Source organism: Cryptomeria japonica, chromosome 9, assembly GCF_030272615.1.
Source record: "Cryptomeria japonica chromosome 9, Sugi_1.0, whole genome shotgun sequence".
Taxonomy (NCBI): domain Eukaryota; kingdom Viridiplantae; phylum Streptophyta; class Pinopsida; order Cupressales; family Cupressaceae; genus Cryptomeria; species Cryptomeria japonica.
Window position 1 is genome coordinate 490,694,554 of NC_081413.1, and position 19,156 is coordinate 490,713,709.

A 19,156-nucleotide genomic window follows, 5' to 3' on the forward strand; every position below is an offset into this window, starting at 1 on the left:
AAGTTACATGTAATGTCAAAAATTGTAATTGCAAGTGTCACTTTTACTTGCATTTTGTAAAATGTAATTACATGTAAAGCAACTACAAGTTGAGTTCAATTAGGACTGTAGTTGGAATAAGTCATGGTGGTTTAAGAGAATTTCTCAAGTTAGTTAGGATTCTCCCACCTTTTTCTCAAGACTCCTCTCCTATAAATACTTGAGGGGGTCTATTGTTATCTTTATCTTATGAGAAGCAAGCAAGTAAACTCTCCTAAAATTTGCAGCAAGAAAGACTTTGTGCTTTTTATATGTAAATTGAAGTTGAAAAAAATAGAAGAAGATTGCTCAAGGATTGAGACTTTGTGCTAAATATCTTGAGTTTGTGTTCAATATTATCTTTATTGCTAGTGTTTCTATAAGAGCTTAATCAAATTTGATTTGCAGACTTTGTGTTGCAAGTATTGGAGATTAATATCAGTTAGAGTAGATATTCTATTGAGATAACTTGTAGGACTTTGTGTCTACACTTGTTCTGGAGAGAAAGTATAAGTAAATTTTGTGATAAAAAATAGTTGGGAGACTTTGAGCTCACACTGGTTCTTTTTGTTTTATGTAGAGAAGAATAAGATATTTCAGACTTTGGGCTGCCATACTTCGTTCTTGTTATCATTAATTTAGAAAAAGGTAGATAGTGTTGACGTGTCTGAAGTCGCATTGCTACAAACTCCATACAGCCAACGTAGAATAGAATAGCCGACTGATTATCCTATCCTCTCTTGAGATAAGGAAGTCTCTAATGCTGTTTTCTAAGTTTGATCAAAGGAAACTACATCAAGGTTTCTTTTGTCAGGCTTGACTGCGGGACCTCTTAGTGGCTTGATGTGTTTTTGCTGGAAACACAAGGGGACTTACGATTTGCAACAAGCTAGTCTGCTGTGATTCTCGAATTACGAAATAAAATCAAAAGGGAAGGGTTTAGGAAGCCTAAGGACAAGGATGATAACAGCTGATGCAGTGGGTAGACAGATTTCGATAAACCAGTTCTTGTTTCGCCAAAGATACCCTCACAACTAGACAAAAATGGTGCAAGCTCCAAGGGATGAAGGATTTTCAGACCGGAGACACCTGTTTTAGGCACCCAATTTTGGCGCAGCCTAAGACGAACACCCACAGTTGAACTAAGCAGAGTTTGGGTTCAGACTAACCATGCACGGTGACCTACAATCAACAGACCCCCAATGTTATGAACCAGAAATGCATCAAATACCCCTCCACACTTCACCATTAAAATCCCTGCACTCTAAAATTAACCAGCTGAAAGAAACCATGCAAACAGACCAAAACAAGACAACAAACACCATATTTCAATGTTCATATATTTGCTTCAGCTACCATTACAACAATTTCTGCAGCATCTCTATGCTACTGCTAAGATCTAACCTATTCTAACCTCTAAGATCTAACTATCTAACCATCTAACCCTTTACAAAAGAAAGGCCTCTGCCTTTTATAGATATTACAATTTTGAATCAAAGGCCAGGATGGACTGCATCCAAGGGCCCTGATCTGCCTTTTAGAAGCTGGCAGCTTTAACCATGCCCAATTAATTCTTAGTTATCCAACCAGCAACTATCTCAACTACCTGCCACTATTTGGCTTTAATTCAGGTCTATCCAATCTTCCTGGTGGTTGGGAATAGTTATCCACAAAAATATCTTGCGCGGGACCCATAGGCAGTTTACAATAAAGCAATTTCAGCTTTTTAAGAATTGAATTCCTTGAATTAAATCCAGCTGTGCACTTTCTTGATAATGCATAAACTTGCAGCATTCAAAGTGTTCTTTGGTCTTTGGTCCCGGTGGTGGACTTCATCTTTGTTCAGCGGCACGGTTCCCAATGCTCGGTTGTACTCGCGCTCCTGCAACTTTTCTTTTCCAATCTTCAGCGCCTGGCTTTGGATTGCGATCCTTCCTTGATTTGCGTCTGAGGCCTTCTCCTGGTTCTTCGATGACGTCCTGCGATCAATCAACCAATTTCATTTCATTAAATCAATGTGAAAAATTAAATAATTAATTTAACAAATATTAAATTTAATTACGACGTCTGGCTTGAGAAGCTCTTTGTGAGATGTATCTTGAAAATGCTTCTCCTTTCTCTTCGAATGTGAAATCTGATCCTTGGTCGATTTACTTCTGCGTGATTTTACCTTTGGAGTCTTGGGCGTTTTGAAAGGTTTTACGGCGCGATTCTGGAGGTTTGAAGAACTTCTGCAAATTTTAAAACTCTAACTCTCATGCTTTTTCTGGTGAATTTCGGAGAATGGAGGGCACTTTTTGTAATTTCATCATATTCTCCAATTTAGCCACCCAGGGTCCGAAATTGGCCTTTTAAGTGAAATTTCAGACCATTTGCGGATTTTTGCAACTCTTCCAAATATTAAATTTCGGCCCCATGGTCCAAAATTGATGTTTTGGGCGAAATTCGGAGCTCTTGGGGTTTCTTACAAACCTTTTAAGCATTTTCGGACCTTCTAGCGTTTTTGGAATTGAAAAGAAAACTTCGGGCCATAAGGCGCTTTACAACTTGCCCAGAATTTCGGACCATTCAGCATATTTTGCAAAAAAAACCTCGGACCCTTAAACACTTCTACAAATTCGGAGTTTCAAGGCGTTTTTGAAAATTCGGAGGTTTCCACGTTTTTGGCGAACTCTACTGGGAATATTTTCAGACCTAAATGCGCCTGGAAATTTCACGATTTTAATGCCAAATTCGAAGCTAGGCGCGTTTTACAACTTGTCCAGAATTTCGGACCATTCAACGTTTTTTGCGAATCTTAAAGTGAAGTTCGGATTTTTTGGAGGTTTTAACGTTTTGGTGCCCAAAGGTATTTTTCGCGATTTTAACATTCTGGAGCTTTCAGCGTTTTGAAGCATATTATGCGAACTTAAACAAATTTCGGAGCTCCCAGCGTTTTTTGTAACCTGTAGAAATTTCGGACCTAAATGCCGTTTGTAAAACTTCGAATCTATAAACACGTTTGCAAATTTCGGAGGTTTGAAGGCGTTTTGGGCGAACTGGGAATATTTTCGGACATAAACCACCTTTTGGCAAGTTTTTACTTTTTCAACTTTTTGCCCCATGGTCTGAAATTGATGTTTTAAGTGATTTTCAGACCATTGGGGTCTTTTTGCAAATTTATAACAAACTTTCAAATTTCGGAGCCAGGGTCCGAAATTGGGCGTTTAAGTGAAATTCGGACCTAAACCCACTTTTGGCAAGTTAAGTGAATTTCGGACCCCCAGCCAGTTTTGTCAGCTTTTTCACTTTTTGGCCCAGGGTCCGAAATTGGACAACTTAAGTGAAATTCGGACCTCTGGGGCATTTTCGCAACTTTTGAACTTTTCCACATTTTAGCCCCAGGGTCCGAAATTGGGCATTTCAAGCATTTTTAAACGTTTTCTTCAAGGAGCACGAGCTTGGGCACTTGGGCAAGTTTGTCCAGATCTCACTGAACGATCATTTCATGGAATATAACATTTAAGTATAAGAAAGGAAATGTCACTTATACTTTAAGTTATATTCCATATATACTTTCAGGATGTTTGAGAGTGGTTTCGGCCCTCCAGGAGTTATATTGCAAATTCTAGTTTTTGGAGGATTCCTCAGTTTTTCAGAGTTAGCCAAATTTCAGGGTCAGGACATTCCAGACTCAGCCAAATTTCAGGGCAGGACAGAAAGGCACAAACTGGGGGATCCCTGTCCAAGACAGGGATGGGTGTGCAATTCGCACAACAGATAGGACTTCACATATTCAAGACTTTGAGCTTGATATTGTTGTCTCGTCCCGAAGAAAGTGACGGAAGTCTTTGTGCTTTCAGAAAACTTCATTTCCTTTCTCTCACTTTGTTTTATAAGTTGTTGCTGCTGTTATTTTCAATTGCTATCACTTTTTTGTGAAAAGAAAAGGATATAGTTTTTCTTGAAGGAAGAAGAAAAAACTATTGTCTCATTCGTTTATAGTTTAAGAATAGTTTATAGGTAGGGGGAGCCTTCCTTTAATTAGGAGAGTATCATACTCACACACTGTGGCTGAAACCACAATTTTGTACATTCCCCAGGTGTACAAAATTTTCAACCAACAAAATGCAAAAAAAATATGTCAAGCGCATCATCAAAAGACGAAAAAGAAATAGAGAGGTGGAACATCAACCCTCTAGAGGAATTACTATCTTTAACCAACATGAAAAAACTGTTGGGAAAGTTATATATATAGTTTTGATAGATAAAGTGAGGGTAAGGGGCCCCTTCCATCATAATTTATATTACTTTGCAAGAAAGATGCATGCTGTTTATGATTGAAGATGACAAAACAAATAATAGTAAGCCTAATTGTGATGACAACAGCCCTTAAAGTTTGTCACCATAGACATTCTTATCACCATAACACACCAATATATACATGTAGTAGACAAAAGAGACAAGCACCTGGGAATAAAGGCCAACTAACAAATACAAATAATAATAGCAATATTACAGTTTTAAACAGAACAAAACCCAAACATATAGACCAAATCATTTTACAATGTTTACAACAATAACCTTAAAATAACCTAGAGACACGACCATGCAATTTTAGTAGCAAGACTGGACCAAATGACCTCAGCAACCTCCATTTGGGCCAAAGGAGCTGTTCTACAGCTTCCTCAGCACTGCTTTTTCAGCCTTGGTGACCAAGAATCTTTCTTGTGAGGAAGAAGACTTATTAGGATGAAGAAGATTTGCAATATCCACCACAGGTTGGTACCTTTCCAGCCAACATCCATCACTCAGAAAGCATTGGATAGAAGCTAACTCCATAATGATTCCATCCATGTGGACTTAGATAGTCCTCAACATTTGAAAAGAAGTTAGGTTTCAGAATTCAAGCCCAGAACACAGAATGAAGAAAGCTTTTCCAGGCTTGCTTTGTCAACTGCATCCACAGGCCCAAAGGAGCATCTCTTAAATGGAAAACCTGCCTAGAGATTTTGACTTGAGAGTCTGAGATTGTTTTTTTTTTAAGAGTGCACTACCACCAAGGACGTCTGACTGTCCCCGGGACAGTTGGACATCCCCAGTGGCAGTACATGCCGTCCCCAGTTTCGCAGGATAATTCAGCTGTTTTTCTGTGTATTGGGAACGGCCTGGGGACATCCCCAAGGCATACCCACGTTCCCAAGACAAGGACAGGGGTTTTAGGCCCGCATCCCTGAGAAATGTAGCAAAACTACCATAAAAATCAAGAACTTTGTAAATTGATGACAGTTTTTTGACACATTATTTTTCAAGCAGCTTGGCATAATTAGTTCATAGTAAGGGCCTGGGAAAGCTTCCCAAAATACTTTCAAACTATTACCACATTTTTACTCTGTATTATCATTGAAAAGCATCAACAATCTTTTAACATCTTTTGTTGCTTCATGCAATTTAGAAAGACCTTTGTACAGTTACCTAATGTTTCAAATTTAGAGGCTACACAATGCAGTATATCAAATCTATTTACCACTACTATTATGAGGTCCTCCAAGAAAAGGTGGCTTGGTTCTGAAGCAGCTCACAAATTCTCTTACTTTGCTAAAAGTACAAAATGCAATTGGAGTCAATCTAAAGTGCTTTCTCTTGCAACTCTGTATGGGATCTATTGGAAATGTTGTCACTGATGTCAAGAGTATATAGACGTTCGGAATTGTTATTAATGTCAAAGGTATATAGACAGTTGGACAATATTATAATTAATTAGAGAGATTAATGAACAAGACTATGAGCGAGATTAATTATTGTCATGTCATATCATCACATTGGAACTTTAGACAGACTTAATTAATTACATTTCTAATATTATGCTCCTTTGGAGCTGATGTTGGTCATACTTTTCTTTTTTTGATCTATTTTGATAATATTTGTATGATGATGCTTGTGTGAGCTATATTTGTGAACTTTCTCTGACTTTAAAGAAAGATTTTGGTGCTCCTAAGGGTGCCCACTGTAGTGAAAGCTATTTGTCCATATTTGGTTAAATAAATATTTTGTGGATCTACAATACTTCCTTTCATTCCATAATTTCCAATTTCCACATAAAGATGTCAAATATCTGATCAGCTGAAGTTCTTTGCACTTGAATTGATTTCTTATTCCATTTTAGGATCACAATGCAGATATTTATATCACAGATTCATTCTTAATTTATCTGAGCATCAACAGACCTTCATATTTGTGTTACATACTTCATGTGATTAGCAAATATCAGATATTTTATATATGTTTCTTACACAATATAAAGATGGATGGATAGCCCTTGCCGTCATTATCTTCTTACCATGTTACAAGTCAGACATTGCCATGAGTAGCAAGCCAAAGGAAGCTGTGAGTTTTAGCCCAGACAGGGGATTCCCAAAGATGCTTCCATGCTACTCCATTACTTGCATTGGAGTTCTCTTGTAACTTATGAGAGTAAATCATATGCTTGTCAAAGTACCCACCCTCTCTTTGGATTCTCTATATAACTATATCCCTCCCAGTCTTATTGTTTAAAAAAAGAGTTCAGAATTGTGGATGCCAAATAAGTTCTGTAAAAAAGTTCTACAAAGGGATTTCTAATAACAAACAGTCATTAAATAAGAATTAATAGTTTAACTTTTTTACTTTCCTATTATATTTTTTAATTTACTAGAAAAGGACCCTCCATTGTCAAGTAGTCACATGTTTCCGTTGTCTGCTGAAGGCTAAAACTGACAGGATCTACCCACACATCCCCTATACTTACCCCTCTGTTCGTGGAAGCATACAACATTATAATTAGTCTTGTACCCTTCCACATGTTCTTTCCCTGTTAATATTCTCAGGAGTCAGAAGCCCTGTTCAGCACATTTAAATTCTCTGTTATCTCATATGCTTCAAATGTCCATATAACAACAGGAAAGACTAATGACGCTCATAATTAAACAATTTTTGAATACTTTAAACCAAGCAATTCTCCAGCCAAGGGGATTGGGTGCAACAAGGCACTGCTAGCTTGCTCTTTCAATTTCATTTTCAAGGTTCCAATCTTAAGAAATTGATTACTCGTCTTGTTGAAAAGAAGACAAAAATGATCCTTGGCATAACCTATTGCAATTGAAAAATGATCGATTGGACTCATAGATCAGATATTTTCCCAAGATACTGAAAACAAATATCTTCTCCAAGGCTAAGTCTCTTGACAATTCCAGTCTGAAACTGTGGAAGACTAACCAAAATATGGATGATCATTTTCAGCTTCACAATCAAGATCTCAGAATATTTGCTACAGGATGAGGGTTTTCACCAAAGAAAAAGAGGCACCAGCTTTGAACTTATAATTTGTGTTTTCAAGTCTTAAGCAATCCTCAGGATTTCACTTTTCGGTTCCAGAAAACATAGGTTAAATGTAGAAAAGATCCCAAAGGGCACTTACCATTTGTCAACTTGATAGTCTATTTTGAGTTTTCAAGTCTTTAGCAAAGACTAAGGATTTCATCATTTAGTCCTAGAAAATGTATCTGAAATGTAGGAAAGATCACTAAAAGCACTAACTATTTGTACACTTAATAGCAAGCCTAATGACTGAGAAGCTCCATTTGAAAACAAACATAAAAATTGTATAATTAATAATTATAATGATAACTTACCTGATCTGATGGAATACTGTTCCAGATTGTATCACATGTTTCGACAGCTTTCTCAACAACGGCTGGATCTTCCCATTGCATAAGATGAACATGCAATATTGAAGTTGCAAAAACCATCTTATGAAAAAAATGATAAAAGCATATCATCAGAAATGTATTGAAGTTGCAAAAACCATCTTGTGAAAAAAATGATAAAAGCATATCATCAGAAATGTTATTAAGAATTTCAATAAAAAACTCAAGAAACAATTGTCAAGACAAGAACCTTGTTCTAACATATGCTTACCTCAAGTTCACTATATTTTGTCTCCTTGGCATACTGCTGTCCAGACTCTAAAGCACTTATTGCCCCTTGAAAATCCCCTTCAGTTGTCAAAGCATTTGCAAGCTGTAAATTGAAGTTGCATGACCATAACTTTGCTGACTCCCTTCAATGTTTAGTTTAATCCAAGTCAAATCACTAGTAAGAATTTCAAGAGGAAATATTAAGTTTCTATATATTTCAATATTTGAAAATAAATTAATTTGATTCCATTCATTAGTGCGTCCAAGCCTACAATTACAGGCAAGCAAATAAGTATGAAAAAAACTGACACTTGTGATCTCATACCCAGCACATTTTAAGGATGTCTATTTACATGACAAATTAAGCAGGGCATACGAATATAGGTTAACTAATTTGAAACTCAACGGAGATTCACATAAAAGCTGTGTTCCACAGGGAGGTGTCCCCAGCCCTCAAACCCCCACCCCATCCTCAATGGCATTTCACGTAAAGAGGGACAACAGGGAATGTACCCTTGCCATCCCCAAAAATCTTCAAATCTTTGAAACATTTCCAAAATGTGTTACAGAAATGGGAAATGCCATCGGGACATTTGGTCATCCCCAAGATGTCCCTCAAATGTCCCAGGAATGGCCAGATGCCCCAGATGTCAACCCAATTTTTTATAATGTTTTATATAAACAAATCATTTATGAAATTAAAAAAAAGAATGTTAAATATATCATGAAAGCATTATAACAGCAGGATAACAGCAGGATAACAGCAATAAATATATCATGATTCAGATTCATAGCTAATGATGTAAGTTATATAATGTATAACAATTAACACTAACAGCAATAATTTGAATTTTTAATTTCTCAAACTCCAAAAGTTCAATATGGTATTAGAGTCAGCTTTTATTGTCAACCACCAAATAGATTAATGGTGCACTGACCATGGTCTGGTACAGTGTAGTATTATATGATAACTGCAGACAAACAATTGTTGTGGGAATGTGATTGGCATGCAGACTTCTGCAGACATCACCCAGTATCATTTTAACAGCGTCATGTTATATTGCTACTTTTATACTGTTGTCAATTAACTTGTAGAAATCTGGCAATCTACCTATTTATCTATCTATCCATCACCCAGGATCATTTTAACAGTGTCATGTTACATTGATGTTGTTATACTGCTGTAGATTAACTAATAGGAATGTATCTATCTATCAATCTAATATTGTTGCTGTTACACTGCTGTCCATTAACTTGTAGAAATTAATCTATCAATTAGTCACCCAAGATCATTTTAAAAGTATCATATTATAATGCTGCTGTTATCTATCTATTTGTCTATATATCCATCTCTCTATCAGCCTGTGTATCTATCTCTCTATCTATCTATCTGTCTATCTATCTCTCTATCCATCTGTCTGTCTATATATCTCTCTATCCATCTGTCTGTCTACTATCTGTCTGTCTATCTGTCTATTTGTCTGTCTATCTGTCTATCTCTCTGTTTATCTGTCTGTCTGTCTCACTCTCTACCTCTCTAGCTGTCTGTTTTACTATCTATCTATCTGTCTCACTCTCTACCTCTCTAGCTGTCTGTTTTACCATCTATTCATCTGTCTATCTCTCTATTTTTTTGTTTATCTATATATATCTCTCTCTATCTATCTATCCATATATCTATATGTCTATTAGTCTCTCTCTCTATCTATCTATCTCCCAGGATCATTATAACAATTTCCTGCTATATTGCCTTTGTTACACTGTTAAAATGATCTTGGGTGATAGATAGATAAGTAGGTAGGTAGATAGACAGACACAGAGAGAGAGACCCTCTCACTCTCTCTCTCTCTCACTCTCTCACAGAGAACTAAGAGAAGTATACGGACTTGCCCTACAGTACTAAATTAGAACTCCAAGGTCATGCTTGTGCTGGAAAATGAGTTGAGGAAAGACAAATTACATACCCTTCTCCAGCAGAGACTGTCAACTCCAAGCCCTTTTTCAATGTTTGCTTTTGAGGAGGTATTGTCCCAACAAGATGATAGCACTGGCTAAGCAGACTATATGCACGACACTTGAGTTCAAAACATGAGGGTATTTGTTTCAACAATAATTGCTGCACACATGAGATAAGGAAAAATATTTATTAATGGACAGTTCAAGATAAAATTTTAAACAAAATGAAAATAGTGCTACCAAACAGTATTTAAATATATTTTCCATTTCATCATTAGCATTTATATTTTGTCATCATTGTCTTTTGGAATCAGAATGAATACCACATTTGCTGATTACGAACTGTTATATTACCAACACCGTTTAGCAGCCATCTTCATATCTCATTATGCACTAATATTTGTAGGTTGAAAATTCATTTCAAAATGCTCATATACAGACATATTAAAAATTTATGTATACGCTATGTGCTAAATATTCTCTATAAAGGAATCTACCCACCCTAAATACTATTTTCATTGATATACTGTGAATTATGCCAATCAAGATTAACAACATATAGGGCAATAAGTGTACATATAGCATATACAAAATGTAATTTGATTCTATGGTACCCTATAAAACTTTCTTATTAATATAGTTTTAAGTTACATACAAAATATAATGTGTCAAACTAAAAACAAGGGTGGGGTGCCCCATACCTGTCATTTGCAAGTATTCTATAACCACAAGACAAATTAAGCGATCATTAAATGATTGGATATGTAACTCATCTGCAATAATCAGATAATCTTGCAGATGCAGTTGGACTGCTAACAACATGAAAATGCAGTTATATTGCAGAGTCAAAAATGGCAAAAGGGATTTTCCTAGAGTGTGAAATATTTAAATATGTAGACTCCTCTCAAAAATTTATGCAATCTGAAATAAGGCACCACATTTCAAGTCTGCAAACAAAAGTTATGATCTCTGCTAGTTGTTGGACCAAGTATTAACAACAGGCTCAGCCACAAATAAACTTGACTTAGAGCTTCGACTATGGTTGAATTTGTCATTGATGAGATAGAATACAACTGAGGGTTTCATCCATGGTCAAACCCATCCTATACAGGACAAAATGGAAAAACTGAAAGGTCATCAAAAGACTTTAAACACTTTTCTTTCTTTGATGATCCAAAAATCAGGTCAATGACACTGGACCAGTGAGGTCAGTCGGAGTACATTTCTCAGGACTTGTACTAGTGAGAAATTTCCTTTGCCAAAATATAAGATGCATTACAGCCGGAAAAGTGAATTTGATGGTGTATGCAGTGGTCTGGAAAAACTCATTACACTTTGGTCCAATTTGCAGACGTCAGCCTTGATTGAAAAGGTAAACTTGAGTTCACAACTTACACAGGAGGCAAATGTATCAGACACTGCAGCAAACACCTGTTCACCCCAATGAACTCATCATGAAGTGGCAAACAAAATATTGAAAAACCAGCAAACTCACACTATCAAAGCCAGAGTGGAAAGCCGAAGGATTTTAGACATAGAAGCAGTTCATTAGATATTCATTTTCACTTCCTAGGTGATACCAAAGGGCGTAACAGGTCCATAACTACAATGCTCACATGGTTGCACAGTTTGACTCTTTGTAAAAACTTCATTTCTACGCTTGTTTAGTGGATTTGCATTGGAAAAGTCAGCATTTTCACAGTGTAAGAGTCAGAGCAAGTGTAAAGAAACTTGTATATGCTGTTGTAAGTCTCAATGAACCATTTTGGCATTGTAATACCTGTTATAAACTACTAAAATAGTGGTATGAGAGGCATTGGCATGCTCTTCCTATAGTTTTTCATCCACCTTGGGTTTTCTCCAGCTAAAACCTGGTCAATTCTCTTGTCTGGACATGTGTATTATCTTTGTTCTTGTTTCTTTCCATGTTGTCATCCATTCTAAGCATGTTGATGTTGTTGTAATGTTCATATTGAAGTGTATTGCAATGGTCATTAGAAAGTGTACATTGTAAAGCTAGCAAAAGGTCCATTGTTGATAAGGACTTGAGGCATAACCTCAGTCTTTTACAGAGCAGATGGTAACAAAGCTACATAGACCAGCAAATTGAGGTTGTGAACATGGTATGTCATCCACTAGATCAAGTGGAAATGATAATCTTACTCTGTACAAACCCAGAATTGCCTCTAGAGAGTGGACAGGGGCTACAAGAGCAAGGGCAAGGGCAGAAGAAAATGGTAACGCCAGATTCAAATGGTTCAAAGATCATGCCACAAGAATATGCAATTAAGTGGACAAAATCGACAGATTGAAGAGCATCATGCTTGCTCTAACAGAAATACTTTGTGTGGCTTGGACCCATGAGATGGGAAAGAGTTGGAAAAGTTTGAAACTGAATATGGAGAGTTCTTCAAAAAGGAGTTTCTTCAAAGCTGAAACTAAAAGAAAACATTCGGCCCTATGACAGAGATATAAGCACTGAGAAACTTGATCAGTGGATCTCTCAAGCGGAGGTTTACTTAAGCCTTCATAACCTCTCTCCCCACAAAAAAAATCACTTGCTAGGCTCAAGCTTTCCAGTCATGCCTTGACATGGTATGAGAGTCATGCAATGTCCTTGGAATGTAAGGAAGTGGCTCCAATATCCAATGGAAAGACTTCTTAGGGCTGCTCAAAAAGCAACCTTATCCAATTTGTCAAGAGGAAAAGCATATGATACAGTGGCACTATTTCCAGTGAAGGCAAGGTCAAAGTGTACAAGAGTACACAAGTGAATTCTGGAATAGGTAGTCCAGTTAGGAAAGAATGTCACGGATAAGGAATGATGAAGTATATTGGCGGGTTGTTTGGACACCTCAGATGGCTGATTCTGATGGCAAAACCCAAAGACATTGATGCAGCATGTGCCCAAACACATTATGTTGAAATTGGCAAAAGAGGACCTCTTCCTTTAAGCAAAATAAAATGGAAGAACAGAGACATTAGCAGAGTGGAGGAAAATATGAGGACAAAGGCCAAGGAAAATCTGAAAAGAAGGCCAACCCATCAATCCAAAAGGACATGGGGAAAGATAAAGGTAAGTTCCATTCTTTGCATGATAACAAGGACAGTCACTCAGATGAGGGATGTTGGAAATACCATCAGGAATTAGCACCTTCATGGAGGTAGAAGAGAAGGATTCAAACCAACCTTCATGAACAAAGGCAAAGAAATAAATGGAGAGACAATTGAGATGATAGGATTTCTTGTGTGATGTGAAAGGATGCTTGTGTGGTTGATAAGAGTTCCAATGCCGGAAAAGAGGAAGAGCTCATGAAAGTTGTTCCATATTAAAATCCAAATTAAGGACAAAAAGGTGGATTCATTGTTTGACACTTGCTCTCAAGTGAACCTCACTTTACAAAAACTTGTTAACGAATTGGGATCACAGACCACAGATTGTCCACAATCTCATTCACTTGGTTGGCTCGAACAAGAAGTGGATTATTCAGTCAAGAAGCTATGTAAGTTTTCAATCAGTGCCATTCCTCTTGATGTATGCAGGGTCATCCTTGAAAGCCAGTATTTGTATATGAAGGATGTTGTGTACTTCCATAGGCGTAACTAATATAGGCTTGTACTAATTGTGCAGTCTTACATCTTGAATGAAGAAGTCCAAGATAGCCATGGTGATTGCTTCCCAAGCTAAACAGTTGACCAATGCAAGTGGGAAATTTGCTTTGTTGATAATAAGAAGAAAAGCAGAGCAGCATAGAGATTAAGTACAGTGGTTACAAGGGTGCAAACTCATAAAGAACAGAGAGAAATTAGTCAGTTCGTAAAGAAATTTTCAGAATTGTTTGAGGAGCCTAAAGGCTATAGAGCATGAAATCTACCTTTTAAAGAACATTGAGTTGTACAGTCAAAGCGTAATTGAAACAAATGAGGTCAAGGAGATCAAGGACCAGGTAAAGAACCTCTTGGAATAAAGAGTGATAAGGCCAAGTGCCTTATGCCCTTGTGGTTCTCCAATTGTAATTGTAACTAAAAAGAACAGGACATCACATGCATCTGACTGTTGGAGTTTGAATAAAATCATTATCAAAAATAGGCACCCTCTGCCCCATACAGGTGATTTGCTAGTTCAACTCCAACATGAAATTTTCTTCACTGAACTGGATTCAACATCACCATATCATCAAGTTAGGCTAAAGGAAGAAAATATATGGAAGATGGCATTTAAGACAAAGCAAGGTCTCTTCAAGTGTTTGTGTTATAATTTGGTTTGTGCAGCATCCAGCCACTTTCTTGCACTCAATTAATAAGGTATTGAGGCCTTGAATGGATTCATGTGCTATTGTATACTTTGATGATATACTGGTGTTTAGTAGAATAAGTGAAGAAAGCATCTCACCTTTTAAGAAAGTACTTGAAATTAAGGAAAATCAGCTCTTGTTGAATGAGAAAAAATGTGTCTTTGCAAAGACTTTGTTGGTGTATTTAGACCATGTTGTCGGTCATGAAGAGCTAAGGATAAACCCCTCCAAAGTGAAAACTATCTTGAACTGTCCAAAGCCCAACACTGCCACTGAAGTGAGTTTTCTAGGAGCAACTCGTAATTCCGCAAGTTTGTGAAAGTTTTTTTTGTATGTAGCTGCCCAAATGCATGCTTTATAGGGAGCGATAAGAAATTCCATTGGTGAAATAAAAAGCACTGAGCATTTGACCATATTACAAATCATATAAGCATGGTCCAATTTTGGCCCTCCCTAGTCTTCAGCATCCATTCAAAGTTGAGGCGAATGCAAGTGGTTAAACCATGGGTGCAGCATTGCTACAAGGAGGTAGGCTCGTGTATTACCATTCTGAAATGTTTAGAGGGTCTGTTATTAATTATAGTAGGTATGATAAACATCTCTATCCCATAATTTCAGCAGTCAAGAAGTGGAAGCATTATCTAATGGGCAAAAAAACAGTAGTTCATATATATTGCCAACTGTTGCCATAATTGCAAGCGCAAACAAAGATGCAAGAGCCGAGCCATTACAAGTGGATGGGATTTTTGTAACAATTCAATCTTATCACCAAATATAAGCATGGGGTAACCATCAAAGTAGAAGCCATGCTTTCAAGGCAGCCTCTTCTCTCTGCAGTAAGCACTCTTCCTATGTTGGAGCCATTTGATAAAGAGATGCATGCTGAAAATTATATATTAGATGAAGATTTCAACAAGATATACAAATTAGCAACTTGAGGTTAGCATGGTGAGTTTGAGTCAAAGCTGACTTTAACCTCTTGGATGACAAAATCAAGATACGCACTTCTTAAGCATGTTTTGGCGCACCTTTGGAGTAGAATGGATGACAAATTGAAGCAATCTACAACATTCCATCCCTAAAAATTGCAAATAGCAGTAGTGAGTACAACCTACGTTGCCAGTTCTGTTTTAGGCAAAAAAAAAGTTGGGTTTGGGTTCGTTTTGGGTTCGTCCATGCAAAAACATATAAAAATAAAAAATATTTACATATTTGCAGCAGTAATTAACTTCAAAATACACCACTATACTAGTAGTCAAATAACACAGCAAAATACACCACCATATTAATAGTCAAATATTAGACTATTAGTCAAACTTGACTGGCATGACATATATTAAAGTTCAAAAATAATAATGTCAATTGTCAACAATTAGCCATCATTGATCAAATATCATATGGGTCATCAAAAATATCATCATCATCCTCCATATTAGATGATCTATGTTGTCGTAAATTAGAAGAACCAAAATTAGTGCCACTAGCAGTGGCACTAGCAACGGCACTAGCACTCTCATGCCCATTAGGTAGCTCATAGTCATCATCAACTCCAAATGTACCAAAGTAGGAAATAGAAGAATCCAACTCAATACACTCTGGCTCAATATCCCACTTCTTTGTTTCCCCTTCTTTGTAGGCACTTTCCTTGAGTATAAGGAGCCGCAAGTTTGAAAGCACAGCCACCAAGTCCTCTGCCTCTATTTTGAGTGTGATCAATTGCACTTTATTGAGTGGATGGAATATGTGCTCCAATTCCTCTCAGATGGAGATGAACTAGAAACCTATCAAGACTAAGAGTTATAAATAGAATTAAAATATAAATAAAACCTAAAAGATTTTTTAGTTATAAAACTTACTTGCAATAAAATTTTGATCACAAGAGGTTGTAGGTGCAAGTATGATTCTCCATGAAAGTACCACCAACTATGCGCATCAACCATATACTTGTTCTGAAGAGCATCAAGACCACAATCATTTGTGCTTGCAAAACCCATGAACTCAGCCCTCACTGCATCCTGCATGTCATGATCACCAAAGAGTCTATGACGTGTTGTCGTGTACCCTTCAACAAATTCGGTATCTCTATATGGGGCAACTCTTGTGGCAACAACAAGGAACTAAGAACTATAATATTTGGGACCCAATGCAAAGGCAAGAAGATGCAATAGAGTGATCATTTTGTTTCATCTCTCTACCATAATTTGGCGTACTTTGAAAAACAATTATTTGAAATCTTGCTCTTTCGCACTTATCACGACTTTCATCTTCTCAATCATTGAGTCAATTCCATCATAAATGTGATGTCTTCTACTACGAGACTGCCAGTTTACCAATAATTAACATATATCATTAAATATTATTATGCCTTAAATTGGGTGTTTGAGATTAGAGAACAACTAATTCTTCATATTGCAATCAATGACCAGTGATATTTAGTATTTATCCTTATTACTTCCCTAACCCTAACGGACGAAGGGGAATTACTATGCTAGGCCACTTGGGAACCAATCTACAAGCAAGCTCCCTAAAGGTTTCGGGAACACAGGTCCATACCCCATCTTGGGACTTCTCCCTCAAGGTTTCAACAACACAAGTCCATACCCCATCTTGATACTTCTCCCTCAAGGTTTCAGCAACACCTGTCCATACTCAATTTTGGGACTTACTTTCTTGTGAGGAATTACTCTACCTCTCCCTACACAAACCAACCTATCTTCACAAAGGCATTAGCGAAAGATCAAGGGCTAGACCATTTAATATATTGGTCTTTCAAGTATTACCAATGTATAAGAAATTGAATATAAATCCGGTTTCCTTATATTACGAATGCAAATTATTGGCAATATTTCCTAATATGCATCTATAAATATAATGTCTCATATAATAGATATTTGTTCTTTATTCTTAATGTTCCATATCATATAATTGCAAATAGTCACTTAGCAATAAGTTGGATACATTATACCAATCTGTTGTCACAAGCAGTAATGTATGATCTATTACATCCCTATCGTTCCCTAATATTTGTTATGTTTTAATGCACTGATGTATGATGTTCGATATCATTGAATAGTTACTCATTATGCATATGTGAATGATTTCGTTTGAAAATCATTAAGTTTAAATGAGCTATTTAATCATGTTTAAACATGTTAGAGCTAATGATGAGATTTTGGACTAACTACATTGTTTTGACCTAGTGGATGCAGGGAATTCATCATCTCCAAAAAGGGAGGGAAAGTATCATTAGGAATGGGAGGTAAGCAAGTTGATCGGTCAAGATTGCCATCTAAGACTCCAAACCTAAGTGTGGTCTTGTCATGTTTTGTAGATCTAGCCTAGTATCATGGAGTCGTGCCCTAGGTATTTGATTAAGTTGATTCAGGTTTGCTAGTGGAGAGATTAGGATATCTTCTTGTCATAGACTCCTGGTGTTGACTTTAGCCGTCAGTTAACCAAGCTCATTAAATAATGGTATTAATAATCATTTTGGATTTTACCTTAAGTAATTTAAATGTGTTATATTAAAATAGAATGACACAAGTATACATACGTATACACCTATGTATAAAATGTACTCCATATTGTATGCATCATGATCATAAAGTATCGTTAACAATACTAGAAGAACTTATCAATAAAGTAATACATGAATGTAATGACCCAAGGCCATGCTCACTTGTGCGAGCAACTTCTTTATTTCAAACATATATCTTTTGCGGTAAACTTTATTATGCCCATATTCTTTAATGTGGCAGCAAACTTAAGTGAATAAGCCACTAATCTCATAAGTTTGAAAGAATGCAACTTGGCACTTAATATTAAGGAGGCTGCCGTTATTTAGCAAACATTATAAAGAACTTCATATCATCGCATTACGCAAAATAAGGCTGCCGCCACTAGCTTATAAGCTAGAAAATTAATAAACTCACGAATGTGAGAAAATGCATCTTCTCCACCGAAATGAATTCATGGAATGAAATGGAAATTAACCAAATTAAACTTGCTTTGCGTAACTACTTAGAATAAGTAGTAAACAATAAGAATCTGAAATCCATTCAATAAAAATCAGAGAGAAGCAAGCTAAGCATTCTCATTCTGAAAACTGGAAGTGGAAATCGTACGAACTGCTCTGCTTAATTGAAAGGGAAAAACACAGCGATTACTTACAAAACAATTGGTGATAGCTAGAAGAAAGGGTTGGAACTCAAAGTTCATCCTCAGCTTGTTAACAAGATCGAGTTCAAGTTATGTAATTAGTTATTTCCTTGTTTTGAATTTGAAAGGTTTTATTTCCAATTTGGAATCAATTGCTTTTAAATTAAAGAGCTGCCATAAGAAAGGCAATAAGCTTCTTAAGCTTGAAATTCATCTTTACTTTGTATTGTTTAAGAATGGCTGAGAAAGCTCTAGTATTCTGTAAAAATCATTAAGCCATAACGTACCTAGCTGATTCTTCTTTGAATTAGCAGAAAATTAAATGAATAGAAGTTGATTTAAAGACTCTAAATTTTATATTCCAAACTCTGCATCGAGTAGATATGAACTCTGAAAGATATTGCAGTAAATAATGGTAACCCTCTCTTGTTGAAGGAGCAAACAAGGCTCATGGGAGCCTAAGATACTAGTCTATGACTTACCTAAAAATGGAAAGAAGGTTAGAACCAACATGTAATACCTGATACATTCCATTTAGAAGGAAAATATGGATTAAACATAATGGAAACATGAAATGAAACAAAAAATCCAAGAAAGAATAAAGTCAAGGAATTATATCAGACGTAATGTATATAATTCTTTACTCATGTTGTACAACAATAATCATTATCACATAGTAGAGATATTAATAGTGAGCTATTAATTTGAGACTAATTCCCATAATCATGAGAAGGCATGTAGTATGCTACTCATGATTGTGGGTATGAAGCCAATAATGCTTAAACAAGCAGAAAT

General features: G+C 36.4%; 1 protein-coding gene across 1 annotated transcript in view; it reads right to left on the reverse strand.

Moving 5' to 3' along the window:
• LOC131079690 (sister chromatid cohesion protein SCC4) overlaps positions 1 to 19,156 on the reverse strand; it is a 147,938-nt gene that overhangs the window by 90,683 nt on the left and 38,099 nt on the right. The window contains exons 2-4 of the mRNA XM_058017713.2: positions 9,917 to 10,068; positions 7,954 to 8,095; positions 7,668 to 7,784 (exon numbers count right to left, since the gene is read on the reverse strand). Of these exons, the coding sequence (XP_057873696.1) occupies positions 7,668 to 7,784; positions 7,954 to 8,095; positions 9,917 to 10,068 (411 nt within the window). The remainder of the gene's footprint in view (positions 1 to 7,667; positions 7,785 to 7,953; positions 8,096 to 9,916; positions 10,069 to 19,156) is intronic.